Here is a 17,537-nt window from a genome sequence, read left to right on the forward strand (position 1 = left end):
GGCAGACAGCGCTGGAGGCCGGAAGAGGAGGTGAGTATTGCGATCACCTCCCCTTAGCCACCGCAATGCTACGATCGACTTCGATCGCAGAAATGCCAGGGTTAATGTGCCGGGAGCGGTGCGGGACCGCTCCCTGCACATATTACCGGGTGTCAGCTGTGACAGCCTGTGTACGCGCGATCGCAATGACGTATTAATACGGGTCAGGCTCTTAAAGCCCACGGCACAGAGGCGTATTAATACGTCTTGGGCTTTAAAGGGGTTAAAGCCCTAAAGTTGCCATTTGAAATGACTTTAGTTTTGTGCCATGTCTGTGATCTGCTTTTTTTCAACAACATTAAACAACTGAATGAACATCCTCCAAGCCCGGTGATTCCATAATTTTTGCCAGGGGTTGTAGTAGCCAAGATGCAGTGGTTTCCTACAACTAGTAAAAATGATGGTTAGCAGAGATGAGCGAACGTGGTCGGTGACACTTGAACATCACTCAAGTATCTGGGTGCTCAGATGTGCTCGGCACTCGGTGAGCATTAGCCGGTGCTCAATTTCAAACTCAAATCCTGGCCACGCATGTTTGGCGCCTGTTACACAGCCAAAAAGCATGCGGGGATTGCCTGCGAGTCACTGTAATACCATAGCCATCTTGGTAGTGGCATTACTGTGATTGGCTGGCCGTATGATATCATCAGGGGTTATAAAAGGACAGACAATCAGCAAACTGATGCCATTGCACAGGTACAGTTGTTATTGGAGGGAGAGATTGCTTGTCCAGGCCTGTGTGTGCACAGTTTAATGAATCAGTAGTGTTGATACTGGTGCTGAAGCTGAACCATTACACTAACAGTCCCTGTAAGGGCTAATTTTGTGATTTGTATCAGATACATTCTGCATTTAGCCAAGGGAGGGAGAGAGAGTTGCAGGAGCAGGGAAAGTAGCTGAATACAGTCTCTAGGCAGGGATTAGGGCTTTGCAGTCTGCTGCTAACTATATAGCTGTGGCAGTTGACCACATTCTTTTTTAAAAAAAACTGTCTTAAATAGGTATCCTCCACCCCACCATAACCACCACATAAAAAATACTGACAATGCATTCCTAATACTGCATCTAACAGAGCATACCACTTTCATAAATAACCCTTGCAAAAAAGTATTTTTGCCACTGCAGTTCATATGCAGACACAGTGTGAAGAGCGAAACCATTCCAATGTTATTCTAACATTCAGTGACACATATCAGATTTGTAAAATGAGAATTGATAAAGAATGCCAAAACTGGTAGGAAGGGGTTAACATGTTTATATTTTTGTAGTTGGTATGATAAAGGATAGTTGTTATGAACAAATCAGGTTTCATGCTACATGGATGTCCTGATTCTAATGAGACTGTTTATGTCTGATTTAGCACATTTGCATAAATTTGCATATAATACGAAGACAAGAGACTTTAAGTAGACACATTTGGTTCACAACTACTGTATGAGCTAACTCCTGTAAATCATATTGTCCTAAATATATTTATTTCCTCATCTAAGTTTATATTTGACATACATGCATTTCTCATAAGTCTACATGTGATTTCATGAAACAGTTCATTTAAATGTAATTAATGGCAATTCCACATGTCTTTTTTGTGTGTTTTTAAATTATTTTCCGGAGATCAGTAGCACAAGACATAAAAATAAGAGGCTTCAAACAGATATGTGTTTGAAATAACCATCAAATCGCAAAAAAAAAATTCAGTTCAGTAATATTTCATATGAATTTCCAGCAGAGAGCAGCAGCATTGTATACTCTAAAAATAGGCAGGATCTCTCATAACCTCTCCTGTCCTTACATGGCACTTGTGACCTAAAGCAACTTGGCATCTCAGCTTTAGAAATCCATCACAAGCTGTGCTAACGTGTCTGTCATTCTTCTCCTCACAGTGCTCGAAAGCGTCCGATCCCATATTACCGGCCTAGCCCTTCGTCATCCAGCAGTGACAGCAGCACCCCTTCTTGGTATAGTCCAAGAAGCAGGTCCAGAAGTCGCAGTTACTTTAGCCACAGAAGTAGTCGCAGCAGAAGCCACAGCAGTCGAAGTCGCAGCAGGGACTGGAACAGAAGCTCACGGGAACACAGCAGAAGTCGTAGTAGAAGCTGGAGCCGAAGTTCTGACTCTTGTGATAGCATCAGACGCTGATTCTCCTGCCTGGGTTTCCATGTTAATCAGACGAAACTCTGCAGCACGGCTAATGAAATATTTATCTTAAACATCCATGTCCACTGGTATGCTTCTGATAATCATACATGTGGCAAATTCCCTCTACAATGCTAAACAGAACTGTTCTGAGGCTCCATAGGAACACGTGAAGAAGTACCCTGTTACAAGCAGAGTCATCACCTGTCCTATCATTGTTAACGTATTTATCACTAAGTCTAAAACTTGAGGTCTTAATGACTCTTATACACCCCATTGATGGCAAGCATCTTGTAAAGTAGCCACTCAGAGGCTAAATATAAAATCAGCTTACAGACACACCAGAGCCACAAATGCCGATACCATGTGTAAGCATAAGACATTCCTAATGAACATTGGTTTCTTTGAGTCACTTATTTCAATCTAGTAATGACAGGGTTTAAATATATCCATTTCCAGGCAGCTATTAAGAGTGTGAAAGTAATTTTCCCATGTAAGTCGTATACCATGAAAGCTTGAAATGAGGTGTAGTTTTTAGACATGGGACTTTATTGTGAGTATCCATCTGAGCTGCAATAATCCAGCATCTCATTGTTCCCAAAAACATGGTACAGATTAAGAATGTGCTGGCATCCTCCCTATTCTAATCATTCCAACAATAGTAAGAACAATAATTATTGTACCTTAATGAAGAATCGAAATAAGGCTCAGTCAGCTCTGCACTTCATAAGCCATTTGTTGTATTGTTATTTAATTACTTATTTATTATTTATATTTTTTATTTATATTAGGACAAGCATATAGAAAATCGGAAATGTGCGATTCCCTGCCTAAAGAGCTTACAATCTGTGCATTTTTTCCCCAAGGTTATTGAACGGTGCATAGAAACACACAGGGTCATATATAAAATTTGTCATATTTATTTTATAATTATATTTCGAGGTTTGCAGAACTGTCTCCCTATATGAATAATTTGTTGCTTATGAGAAGATTGTCATTGTTCCTTTAAAACAAAGCTGTAATTTATGCATTTGGCACATTTCTTTCTATATTTATACATGGCGCGCAGAGTGTGGAATTTGTCATATTTTGTCATATTTTGTTAAAGTCATTGTATTAATGTTAAGTTATTAATCATAATTATTAACGAGTGAATGAATTTACTATCTGAGCCAGAAGACTGGAAAGTACAAACCAGTCTACCACCAACGACCTCATTGTACAGAACCTCCCAGAACACAGGAATTATGGTTAATGAATCATTTTACTTACTGTAGGAGACACAGGAAGGATTTTCATTGTGTCGGACTGTCAGATAACTATTTTCTAAGTTGAGGGAAGTGTTCAACAAAATAAACGCAATAAGGTAGGACATAGTTTACTGCTTTTTACTTTAACCCCTTCACGACCTTTGACATACTTGTCCATCAAAAGTCGTGTCTCTGCATTTGATGATGATTTAATCAGCCATCATGTGCTTTTAACAGCTGCAGGAAGATCGGAGCCCTCGAATGTTAACCTGTTAAATCCCGCTGTCAATCTCTGACAGTGGCACTTAACACACGCGCAGAGGGCGCGTTATTCCACGCTCTCATCGGCACACCTGTGACGTGATTGCAGGGCGCCAATGGGTTGCCACGACAGCCTGGCATCTGCTGAAGATCCCTGTGACTGTCATTGCGATCCTCTTGTTAAAGCCAGTCAATGGTGGTAGTTCATATGAGATCATAATTTTAGCTATGCATAGCAGTGCTAATGCACTGCTATGTATAGCACAAGCGATCGGACGATCGCAGCTTCACGTCCCCTAAAGGGACTATCAAATGCAGTAAAAAGTGAGAAAAAAGTTTTAAAAAATATGAAAAACATAAAAAACACAAAAGTTCAAATCACCCACTTTTGCCCCAATAAAAATACATAATAAAAATACATGTGCTTATTATCAGTGCATTCGTAAAAGTCTGATCTTTCACAATATAAAATAAATTAATTTGACAGGTAAACGATGTAATGAGAAAAAAAAATCAAAACGCCAGAATTAAGTTTTTATGGCCGCTGCAACATTGCAATAAAATGCAATAAGAGGCTATCATACCATCGTATCTACCCCAAAATGGTATCAGTAAAAACATCTGCTCAGGGCGCAAAAAACAAGCCCTCAAACAGCCCCAGATCCCTAAAAATGAAAATGCTATGGGTCTCAGAAAATGGCACCACAAGCAACATTATTTTCTATCCACCACTTAAATAAAAAAAACGTGGTTGTCCTGAGGAAGAAGTTTGTATACTTCTTAACGCGTTGACTAAATAAACCACTTACACTCCGATTGGCATCCCTCATCCTTCCAACATGGCAGCGCAGAATTAACTCATTTGTTTCTTCATTGCATTAACAATGTCGAAGAAACACGTTTTAAAACCACGCGGCATGGCAATTATCAATATCTAACGACAGAATGCAAATATGGCAGGTCACACCCATTGAATACCTTCTACCTGTTTTATAACCAGGTTCACAATGACATTTATCGTGTTTTGACTTATAAAATTACTTAAGCATCATTAAAATTCATCTTTTTGCATAAACAGTCCTTGGTTCTGCCATAGTCCTGGTAAATCTACCATTATGTGCTCATTTCAAAATCACACAGAGCAAAGAACATTCAATTCATGCCTTCATGCCCTATCGTTCCCCTTGTAGTTAATCTAAACATTCATCATCCTGACAGTGTACATGTTTATCAGCTCTGTGTTCGGTACATGCAGTAATTAATTAATGTTCAGTGACCTTGTATATGTCTATTGTTCAGCTTAACTCTAACCAGAGCCATACTGAGCCCGGGTCAATTCATGCATATGTCTGCTCTTTCCGTCTTTTATCAGCTTTAACTCTGTGCTGACTGAGTTTACCCGGAAAGTATAAATTATATACGATCCCTACATGCAAAAATAGAAGTTGCAGCTGTAAGAGATGACCATTATTTTTTTTTAATACTACCCTTCATTCCTGATAGTGACGTTTGATATCAATCAAATAGATATCATTGTCATCTGCATGACTCCTACTGTATAACTCCATTCACCGGATGTCATCACATCATAACACATTATCTTATGTTCTATATTCCTCTAAGCTGCTTTCAATTATCTGGCTAGCTTTTAACAATATTTTTTTTATAATTACATGTTTTGTAAAAATGAAATAAATAGAACGGCAATATATGACATGTCGCACAAGTATAGTACCTTCATGTTGTAAAATTGGCTAAATTTATGAAGGTCTTCCTTGAAAAGCTTTATTTTTCACTTTACGACATCCACTCCTTCAATTTGTAACATGATCCCTCCCCCCCCCCCCAAAAAAAAATGAATGTGAAAAATTTCAATAGATGTGAGGTATACAATGCAGCCTTCACACAATACAAGGCATCTGCTTTCTTTACTTGAATTTCACTCATGTGTACGAGTTAAAATTGTGCAAAATTGTCTATCCCATAGATATTTCAGTCATTTCGTTGGTTGCATTTACAATTGCCATGTAGACCGTACCAAAAGTTGGCCATACACACCGGATAGCCATGTGCTACGTTTCCCAATTTTCCCATACACATGCACACTGAGTGTGCATGTACTCTGTATGGAGGGAGAAGAGTAGGACATTGCCATGTAATTCAGGTGATGGCTAATATCTAGAAAGAAAAGAACGACCAGGTGTAGGTAGGTGCCCATACACATTAGATGGTAGGTCAATCCCATTGAAATCAGCAGGATTAACTAACCACAATATTCATGGGGGCCTTTATAGTAAACATATTTTGTTATTACTCATCCCAATAAGGTTAGTTGCAAAATAATAAGATGTTAAACACAAAGCTCTATTGTACAGGCCAAAGCATTGTTGTCCAAAAGAAACAAAGCACTGTTGACTTAAAGAAGTTGTCCACTAGTTTTACATTGATCCTTGATAGGTCATCAATATCTGTTCTTCCGGTATCCATGACCCCCGCCGATCAGCTGTTATCAGTGTCAGCAGCAGCGGCCGCCGGCCGGAAGTACTCACTTGCTGAGGTCGCTGCAGGGTACTGCACATCCGCCTCCTATTGATTTGAATAAGAGGCGGATGTGCAGTACCAAGTCCCGGCTACTATTAGTAGACAGAGCAGCTCGGCACTGGTTGTACACTCACAGCCATCTATGTTTGTCTGTGTAATGCTGTGGCGTTTCAGAGAAAAACATACTTTTAATAGCCACCGGGAACTGAACCTCAGGATTGATCAGTCGTACAGGCGGATCCCCAGTGGCTCCTCCCACCCGCTGACAGTGTCTTGCCTATACGTGCATGCAGGCCAACGTCGTTTCAGAGACAAACATACCTGGCTGTGATCGTACAATGAGTGCCTGATACATGCTGCCTACGGTTTGGGCAGCATGTGTCAGCTAAAAGGTTCCCTTTAAGAAAATCTGAATCACAGCCCTGCATCAAAATAGTCCATGAGTTGCATTCATTTTGCATCTTTTAGCCACAATGGCCCTGTATGGCTATAGTCTTTTCACTGTTTTTCTGCATAATTACTTTTTATTTACAGCTGTTTCCCTGCAAATTTAAATGATTGTGCTGGGAAAGAGTGAAAAGACCTCAGTGGTGCAGGACTGTTATGGCTGCAAACCGTAAAATCACCGCAATGTGTGAATGCACCCAAAACTAATTTTTGGTCTAACTACAAAGTTTCTAGTCATGTTGTAAATGATCAAGGAATAAATCAAATAATTTCCCACATCTCTGGCTGCATTCACACACTGCAGCCATCACGATTGGCTGCACACTTTTAGGGGATATACAGCAGTTTCTCTGCAAAATGATGTGATTGTTTAATAGTTGGAACGTCAGTGAGTGAAAAAAATTATTCTCTGTATCAGATTGCCTGAATTATCATAAAAAAAACTATAAACCTGGATTGTTTTGGGGTTGTCAACCTGTCATCAGGATTTTAGACCTCTTACTAAGGGCATGTATGTAAAGGCACTTTAATGCTGATTAAATTCTTACCTTTGTTGTAGAAATACTTTTTTCAATTTTAAAGAAATCCCTGGTTGAAATTGTATGCTAATGATTCACTAGTGCAGCGGGGCAGGACAATGCACTTGCGGCTCCCCTGCCTTTCTCTCTACTCAACGCCTGCCGCTTGCCTCCTGTCTCTGACTGACGAGGCACTCCTGTTTCAGTGTCTCCCCTGCCCGATATCTGTCAGTGACAGACAGGAGGCAGGTGGTGAGCAGGGAATAGGGAGAGAGGCAGGAGAGGTACGCGCATTGTCCTGCCTTGCTGCACTTTCGGGTCATTGACATAGAATTTCAGCAAAAGATTTCTCTAAAACAGTCAGCTGGATTTCTACAAGTAAGGCAAGGATTTAATCAGCATTACAGTGCCTTTTCATACATGCCATTAGTTTGGGGTATAAAATAATAATGACAGGTTCCCCTTAACTCCAAGGCAATGGTGTTACTTTTCAAAATTTATTCTTAATATTTATGTGTTTATTTATTTATTTATATATTTTTTGCACATAATGCAATAAATAATATTTTTCATTCCCATGTTATTCCTTCAAGTTACGTTGCTCACTCTGGTTCAGCATAGGAAACCATTAGTAATGGAGATTCAGATCAGCCCATATGATGGAATATTTGTTTCTGTTCCACATTGTATTATGGGGAAGGACTTTTCACACTGGGAGAATTTTACAGAATCAATAGAATGATATGTTGTATTAAATATTCCATCCAATTCTGTTCAGAAATATAATGGATCCGCTAGAAATGTAATGTAAAATCTGTCTGGGATGTAGTGGACTCTTACAAGGAAATACTGTGGGACAGCCTTCTCTACTAAGTCATTATTTTCATTGACAATGTGTTCCAACGTATAATTTGTATCTTTTATATGATGTACCTCCATGTTCCTGATATTTTATTGATGCTGCTTTAAGATATTTATTGGATTTTTTTGTTGTATATTTTTGCTCTTTGTATTTATTCATAATGATCTGGGTGAGAACCAACCTCTCCCTGATTGCTTCACACTTGAATGACACTGGTATTATTTATATGCTAACCCTTTGGCTGCTTTATATTTATGTGTTACCTTAAACAATGTACAAAGTTGATTTTGTTGGTGGCTTAAGGGTCTCATGGATTTTCCTATTTTATGTTACATTTTATGTTTACAGTTTGAATCCTTATATCTCAATAGTCCATTGTTCTAGATCCTTGACATGGCTGAAAGTGGGATGTGTTATTTGACAAGCATGGCATCACAATAACAGATTTTACAAATATGAGTGGGGGGGGTCATGTCACACAATAGACTGGGCTAAAATTTTCCTAATTTCCTATTTGTTTCACATTCATTTTTACTATGCTTACAAATAAAAAAAGATGCATGAACAGTTAGGAACTTTGCTGTTATAAAAATTGGCCACTTTCTTTTGTTAGTACAGCTTTACTCACAAACTGACCAGAACTTCTGTCCATAAATGGCTGCTGATGGAAGAGTATGTGACCAGACCTGTCCATCAGCTCCTCCAATGGAAAAGCAGCTTTCCCATGTGAGATGTTGTACTATTAGAGAAGTCTGATGGGCAGGTCTGGTCTCATACTCGTCTACCTGCTGCCATGTTATGGACAGAAGTGCTGGTCCTCTGTGAGGAAAGCTGCACTAACAAGAGAAAATGGCTGACCTCTTTAGCTTCAAACCTGTTTCGTTACAAATCTTTTGTTAGATCATTTTGTCTGTCAAGACTTTGAGAGCCATGCAGTAGGTAATAATTAGGTAGTATCTATTTATTTCTGTATTTATTTTATCTATTTATTTTTATGCTATTCTTGTATTAAAATAATATTCAAGCAAGTGTAACATTTATTTGTTAAACAACAGTGGGGAAATAAGTATTTGATTCACTGCTGATTTTGCAAGTTTTCCCATTTACAAAGAATGGAGAGATCTGTAATTTTTATTGTAGGTACACTACAACTGTAAGACAGAATCTAAAAGAGAATCCAGAAAATCATATTGTATGATTTTTAAATTATTAAATTGCTTTTTATTGCATGAAATAAGTATTTGATCACCTACCAACCAGCAAGAATTCTGTCTCTTACAGACCTGTTAGTTTTTCTTTAAGAAGACATTCTACTCTACACTCATTACCTATATTAACTGCATCAGTTTGAACTCGTTACCTGTATAAAAGACTCCTGTCAACACACTCAATCGATCACACTCCAACCTCTCCACCATAGCCAAGACCAAAGAACTGTCAAGGGACACCAGGGACAAAATTGTAGACCTGCAGAATGCCTGAATGGGCTACAAGACAATAGGCAAGCAGCTTGGTGAGAAGGCAAGAACTGTTGGCACAATTATTAGAAAATGGAAAAAACACAATATGACTGTCAATCTTCCTCGGTCTGGGGCTCCATGCAAGATCTTGCCTCATGGGGTAAGGATGATTCTGAGAAAGATGAGGAATTGGCCCACAACTACATGGGAGGACCTGGTCAATGACCTGAAGTCAGCTGGGACCATAGTCTCAAACATTATCATTAGTAACACACAACGCCATCATGGCTTAAAATCCTGCAGATGAGACCAAAATAGAACTGTTTGATATCAACTTCACTCACTGTCTTTGAAGGAAGAAGAAGGATGAGTACAATCCCAAGAACCCCGTCCCAATCGTGGAGCATGGTGAGGGAAACATCATACTTTTTTGTTGCTTTTCTGCAAAGGACAGAATGACTGCACCGTATTGAAGGGAGGAGGATGGGGTCATATATCGCAAAATTTTGGCCAACAACCTCCTTCCCTCAGTAACAGCATTGAGAATAGGTCGTGGCTGGGTCTTCCAGCATGACACTGACCTAAAACACATAGCCAGGGAAATTAAGGAGTGGCTCTGTAAGAAGCATTTCAAGGTCCTGGAATGGCCTAGATAGTCTCCAGACCTGAATCCAATAGAAAATCTTTGGAGGGAGCTCAAACTCAATGTTGCCCAGCAACAGCCCCAAAACCTGAAATATTTGGTGAAGATCTGTATGGAGGAGTGGGCCAAAATCCCTGCTGCAGTGTGTGCAAACTTGGTCAAGAACTACAGAAAACGTCTGACCTCTGTAATTGCAAACAAAGGTTTCTGTACCAAATATTAAGTTCTGTATTTCTATTGTATCAAATACTTATTTCATGCAATACAATGCAAATTAATTATGTAAAAATCATACAACATGATTTTATGGTTTTTATTTTTAGATTCTGTCACAGATGAAGTGTACCTACGATAAAAATTACAGACCTCTCCATTCTTTGTAGGTTGGAAAACTTGCAAAATCAGCAGTGTATCAAATACTTATTTTCCCTACTGTACATTAATATGATTGTATGCGATTAGAAAAAAAAACATGCCACTCTTATCTATGGGTCATGCCCTGTATTAGAGCTTAGCCACTCAAAATAACACAGCCCCCAGACAAGAGCGAGGGTTTTTTTCTACTTTCATATAATCCTTCTTAATAGATATCCATGGCAGAGCTTCATATGAACATTGATAGTTACTTAGGAGCATAACCATGCATTTACTTTTAATGATGCATACCATCGCTACAAAGACACTGTAAAGAAAGAGGCAATTAAACCATGTTGTATATGAACATCTGTTACTGTCATGGACCATTGTATATCATATCCCAGTCTCTGTGAGTCAAGGCCTTGATGATAAGTCTCTCCTCGGTGATAAACCTATTGATGGTTTCTGTACCTTGTTTGTGTGCTCAGAGATACTGGACATCATGAACATCTCATGTTGATTTTCTTCATGTGCTGTTTTTATTTGTTACTATGTGTGTTGCCTTTCTGGACCAATATAATTTTGCTATGCATTGTATATAAGGAGAGGTGAAAGGAGAGTATTTAATATTTATTTCATGTATTTATGGAATAGTGTTCTGGTAATTGTATAGGTTTATATTATGCGTATAACAGATAGATCATGAAAACGACAAGGATCCCATTTACTTTCCCACCAGCTATAGAACAATTTGAGCTGAGGGTTTACTAGGTCAGGCAAAGACTGCGTCTAACGATAAGTTCCCACAGTGAATTTTTGGTGAGTTTTCGACGCTGCATATTTTTGCTTATTACATTTCCAGAAAAGAGGATGGGATTCATAGAACAATTAAGCCCACTGCGCTTTTATTTTATGCTGCGTAAACTGACCTGCGGTGTGTTTTCTCTTGCGGGTACACTGAGTTTTATGTGTGGATATTCCCCATAGAAATCATATAAATACACATGTTAAAATCGCATATACATTTTTAGTGCACTTGTGGTATGCAATTGCACTTAAAATGCAATTCCATATCACAAGTGCACAAAAAATTCATATGCGAAACAATATCCAAAAGAAGCAGCTTCATGTAAAATACAACATACCAAAATGAGACAAACACTACAGCATCAAAAATGCAATAAAAATGCAATGGGAAAAAAACTAAGTAATTGAATTTAGCTAATAGGTACAGAAATGCAGCAGAAAATCTGTATCAAAAGCTCACCAAATACTCAGCATGGGAACGTACTGTAGCCTAATTCTTACACGTTCCATTTGTGTTGCCCAAAATGAAAATGGTCATGATTTATTAAAAGACCAAATTAACTGAAATGTTCAAAAACAGCTCAGATAATATGATACCTAGGCATTATGCTGAGTGAATTTACCACCACATTTTTCCATACTGTACTGGAAAGCTATTCTTGATAATCATCTTAGATGTTGTACAGGATTGAAAAAAAACATAGATGCTTTCTTCCAAAAGTAATGCTGCAAAAGTCCAATTGTTGCATGTAGCATTGCTGCTCTATCCATTCATTTCAAAAGAAGTGAGCTGCAATGCATAATGCAAGGAATGAGCCGGTATGACGATGGATTTAAAGAAAGCAGCCATGCTATTCTGATCCTGTATAACTTTAAAGAGTGTCCCCGCTTTTGAATTACTTTGCCTAAAATGATATGGAAGTGTATATTGAAAGAATCCATATTTAACACTCCAACTAAAGTTACGTACTTACTGGTTAAGCGGTCTGCTGCCAATTGGCATAATGTAACTGTATAATAATACAGATGGAATGGATCCTATGTGGATGGGAATGGATGTGCTGGATACAGTATATCCTGTATGCTGTAGGACTACACAATTCTTCAGAATAATGAACAAATGTTCGTACAGCTATCGGAGCTTTTATTTTTAACTTTGTGTCACTGTACAAAGCTAAAATCCATGTTGTGTTCCAAGACCTTCTGTAGTATTCCATTTGTTAATATGTCCACAGCACTGGAAATAAAGCATTCGTATGATAAGAGTTCCTTTTGTCTAGTTTATTGCATTCCGATAAAATTGTGAATACAGAAATGTTTAACCAATTAACGGCGTATGACGGCTAAACTAAATACCAGGCATCTATATCTAACAGCTGTGGACATAGCTGAGGTCAGTCTGATGTTAACCACTTCAACTCCTCTCACGGGCTCCCATCGGGAATCTGGACAAGGAATCAATGGGTTATCATGGAAGTGGGGACATGCTCAAGTCCCTCGTGGTTTCCATTTTAGTACTCCTATGAAGCTCAGACACATGCTGAGCTTCAAAGGACACTGAGATTTTCACTATATACTTCAATGCTGTGGTGTTACAGTATATAGTATAAGCGATCAGGCAATCACTGGTTAAAGTCTCCTGACGGGACTCAAAAATAAGAGTGAAAAATATAAACAAAAAAATGAAAAATATTAAAAGATATGAGAAAATCACCAACTTTTTCCCATTAAAAATAAAGCTCTAAAAAAAATAACAAAATAGACATGTGAAATCGCTGCAGCCGTAAAAGTCAGATCTATTTAATTGTTTTTATGGTATATTTGACAATACAACTCGTTATTCTATGAAATATAAAATCAATCTTATCATGAAAATTCTAAAAAAAATCACATTATTTTGACAAAAAATGCAAAAAAAACCCTACAAAAATAAATTGGACTCACATTTTTTTTTACCAAAAAATGTAACAAAATAAGTTTGTGAATGAACATTTACAATAAGCATATACATAACATATGCCAGAGAAAACAGTTATCTTATAAAATGATAATGGATTTTGTGACTATGGTACCTTGATGAGTACAGTATGTCTCAATGTGATGCCTTGAAGCAGCATAAATGGGATTTTTCTTGCTTTACTTTACATTTTCTACCATGATTACCTTTGTGAATTCTATGAGTAACTTTTTATGATCTTATCTGTAAAGGTACCACTTTCTCAGAAGCACTGAGGTACCTGTGTGGCACCTCTATGTTGACACTATTAAAAAGAACCATTATGTAACAGTCTTATGAGTCTGGATATACATATGAATAGCTGTATGTAGGAGGGAATTGCAGATTGTTTTTGTAATTTTTGCATACTAGCTATGCAAACACCTTTTCATCTGCAGTTGGAAGTTGAAAGCTAATAATTCTACAAAAGGATCATTTCTAGTGATGAGCGAACGTACTCCCACTGCTCAGTACTCGCCTGAGCACCACTGTGGCCGACGAGTTCAGCGCTCGGCGAGTATTTCCGGGTTGCTCGGGTGGGAACTCGGGTCCTCTCCCTGCATGTTTGCTGCTCTATAGAGAGCCAATGAACATGCAGGGATTGCCTGCCAAGCATGGTAATGCCGTAGCCATGTTGGTTGTGGCATTACAATGATTGGCTGGCCGCACAGCGTCATCAGGTTTATATAAGACCTGGTGCCGCTATGCTCATCACAGTCTACCCCGGAATCAGGCAACGTAGGGAGAGGTGCTGCTGCATCAGGGAGAGATTTGCTTCTTTATAGTTAGTATACAGTGGGTACGGAAAGTATTCAGACCCCTTTACATTTTTCACTCTTTGTTTCATTGCAAACATTTGGTAAATTCTAAAAAGTTCCTTTTTTTTCTCATTAAAGTACACTCTGCACCCCATCTTGACTGAAAAAAAACAGAAATGTAGAAATTTTTGCAAATTTTTAAAAAAAGAAAAACTGAAATATCACATGGTTATAAGTACTAAGACCCTTTGCTCAGACACTCATATTTAAGTCACATGCTGTCCATTTCCTTGTGATCCTCCTTGAGATGGTTCTACTCCTTCATTGGAGTCCAACTGTGTTTAATTATAATGATAGGACTTGATTTGGAAAGGCACACACCTGTCTGTATAAGACCTCACAGCTCACAGTGCATGTCAAACCGAATGAGAATCATGTGATCAAAGGAACTGCCCAAGGAGCTCAGAGACAGAATTGTGGCAAGGCACAGATCGGGCCAAGGTTACAAAAGAATTTATGCATTACTCAAGGTTCCTAAGAGCACAGTGGCCTCAATAATTCTTAAATGGAAGAAGTTTGGGACCACCAGAAGTCTTCCTAGACCTGGTCATCCAGCCAAACTGATCAATCGTGGGAGAAGAGCCTTGGTGAGAGAGGTAAAGAAGAACCCCAAGATCACTGTGACTGAGCTCCAGAGATGCAGTAGGGAGATGGGAGAAAGTTCTACAAAGTCAACTATCACTGCAGCCCTCCACCAGTCGGGCCTTTATGGCAGAGTGGCCCGACGGAAGCCTCTCCTCAGTACAAGACATATGAAAGTCCGCATAGCGTTTGCTCAAAAACACATGAAGGACTCCCAGACTATGAGAAATACAATTCTCTGGTCTGATGAGACAAAGATAGAACTGTTTGGTGATAATTCTAAGCGGTATGTGTGGAGAAAACCAGGCACTGCTCATCACCTGCCCAATACAATCCCAAGAGTGAAACATTGTAGTGGCAGCATCATGCTATGGGGGTGTTTTTCAGCTGCAGGGACAGGACGACTGGTTGCAATTGAAGGAAACATGAATGCGGCCAAGTACAGAGATATCCTGGATAAAAACCTCTTCCAGAGTGCTCAGGACCTCAGACTTGGCCGAAGGTTCACATTCCAACAAGACATTGACCCTAAGCACACAGCTAAAATAACAAAGGAGTGGCTTCAGAACAACTCTGTGACCATTCTTGGCTGGCCCAGCCAGAGCCCTGACCTAAACCCAATTGAGCATCTCTGGAGAGACCTAAAAATGGCTGTCCACCAATGTTCACCATCCAACCTGACGGAACTGGAGAGGATCTGCAGGGAAGAATGCCAGAGGATCCCCAAATCCAGGTGTGAAAAACTTGTTGCATCATTCCCAAGAAGACTCATGGCTGCACTATCTCAAAAGGGTGCTTCTACTCAATACTGAGCAAAGGGTCTGAATACTTATGACCATGTGATATTTCAGTTTTTCTTTTTTAATAAATTTGCAAAAATTTCTACATTTCTGTTTTTTTTCAGTCAAAATGGGGTGCAGAGTGTACTTTAGTGAGGAAAAAAAATGAACTTTTTAGAATTTACCAAATGACTGCAATGAACCAAAGAATGAAAAATTTAAAGGGGTCTGAATACTTTCCGTACTCACTGTAGATATTCCACAACATATATACAGTATATATCCATCTGAACTAACAGTCCTGCTTCGGACTAATCCAGCTGCATATATTCAGTGGTGATAGCAGGAGTTAGGCAGGCAAGCAGTGTATGTGGCAGACTGCAGTGCATATAGTGCAAGAGGGTCCACTGAACGTCCTGTTAGTATAGGTATTCCACAACATATATATACAGTACAGACCAAAAGTTTGGACACACCTTCTCATTTAAAGATTTTTCTGTATTTTCATGACTATGAAAATTGTACATTCACACTGAAGGCATCAAAACTATGAATTAACACATGTGGAATTATATACTTAACAAAAAAGTGTGAAACAACTGAAAATATGTCGTATATTCTTGTTTCTTAAAAGTAGCCACCTTTTGCTTTGATGACTGCTTTGCACACTCTTGGCATTCTCTTGATGAGCTTAGCACTTGTTGGCCCTTTTGCCTTCACTCTGCGGTCCAGCTCACCCCAAACCATCTCAATTGGGTTCAGGTCTGGTGACTGTGGAGGCCAGGTCATCTGGCGTAGCACCCCATCACTCTCCCTTACACAGCCTGGAGGTGTGTTTGGGGTCATTGTCCTGTTGAAAAATAAATGAAAATAAATGTGTGGAATAATATTAGTAAATTACAGGCCTGCTATTTAAAATTGTGGTTCTCTGTCAGACGTATCACATATAACTGAGTTCCAAAATCAGCCATTTCTCGTGAACGTGGAAAATATTGTCCTCCATTAAAAATGGGCAAGGTGGTGGCAAAGGACGGAGAAGTGGACGTGATGGTGATGGTGCATGCAGAGGCCGAGGTCGAGGACGTGGCTGTGGGCAAGCTGAAATTGTGCCACAACAAACACCCACATCTTGTCGCTCGACCTTCCTATCCAAATTACTAGGGGACCGCAGTACACCACTATTGAACCCAGAGCAGTGTCAAAAGGTTGTTGGTTGGATAGCAGACAATGCTTTCAGTCACTTTGCCACAACCACCCTGTCTTCCACACCGTCAAGTCTCAGTAGCCGTGAGTCTGGACCGCATATTCCTCACCCTGATACTCCTTCCTCCCACCATGCCGAGTGCCTGGAGACAACTGATCCCACACTTGGACACTCAGAAGAGCTGTTCACTTTTCCATTTGTAGATTCAGGCCTCTCGCCCGGCCAGCTTCAAGCGATTCAAGAGGAGAATGCGTGTAGCGATGCCCAAATATTGGAGCAGCCACGGTCACAAGAAGGCGACGGTGGGTTATAATAGTGGAAGCCGGGATCCAGTCAGACCTTGAGACAGAACACGTCCTCCCAACGCCGAGGATTGCAGGCTCTGGGTCAATCAGGGTTGCCCCCACATTCTACAGCTCCTGCACCTCCTCCTCCTCTTCAGCCTCTATCTCCGAAATTACCACATCAGTCACAAGCTGGAAGCACTGCAGCACTGCCTCGGCCAAGCGGCAACAGGATGTGCTGAAGCTAATATGCTTAGGTGACAAACCACACAATGCTGAAGAGTTGTGGACAGCTCTGAAAGAGCAGGCAAAATTGTGGCTGTCACCGCTGAATCTACAGCCAGGCATAGTCATATGTGACAATGGCTGGAACCTGGAGGCGGCTCTGAAGCAAGGCGGGCTCACACACGTACCATGCCTGGCCCATGTGCTTAACCTCGTGGTTCAGCGGTTTCTCAAAACGTACCCAGATCTGCTTTTCAAAGTACGCCATGTGTGTGCCCATTTTAAAAAGCCAGCTCCAACTTCTGCTGCCTTTGCCATGATTCAGAAG

At 39.7% G+C, this 17,537-nt stretch overlaps 1 protein-coding gene across 1 annotated transcript in view; it reads left to right on the forward strand.

Moving 5' to 3' along the window:
• Nucleotides 1-13,251, forward strand: part of SRRM4 (serine/arginine repetitive matrix 4) — a 191,092-nt gene extending 177,841 nt beyond the window's left edge. The window contains exon 13 of the mRNA XM_073676396.1: nucleotides 1,923-13,251. Within this exon, the coding sequence (XP_073532497.1) occupies nucleotides 1,923-2,178 (256 nt within the window). The 3' untranslated portion in view covers nucleotides 2,179-13,251. The remainder of the gene's footprint in view (nucleotides 1-1,922) is intronic.
• Nucleotides 13,252-17,537: the final 4,286 nt, after the last annotated feature.

The sequence above is a fragment of the Phyllobates terribilis genome, unplaced genomic scaffold (genome assembly GCF_046119375.1).
Source record: "Phyllobates terribilis strain yellow unplaced genomic scaffold, ASM4611937v1 Scaffold_1__5_contigs__length_1240528914, whole genome shotgun sequence".
NCBI classification, from domain to species: Eukaryota; Metazoa; Chordata; class Amphibia; order Anura; family Dendrobatidae; genus Phyllobates; species Phyllobates terribilis.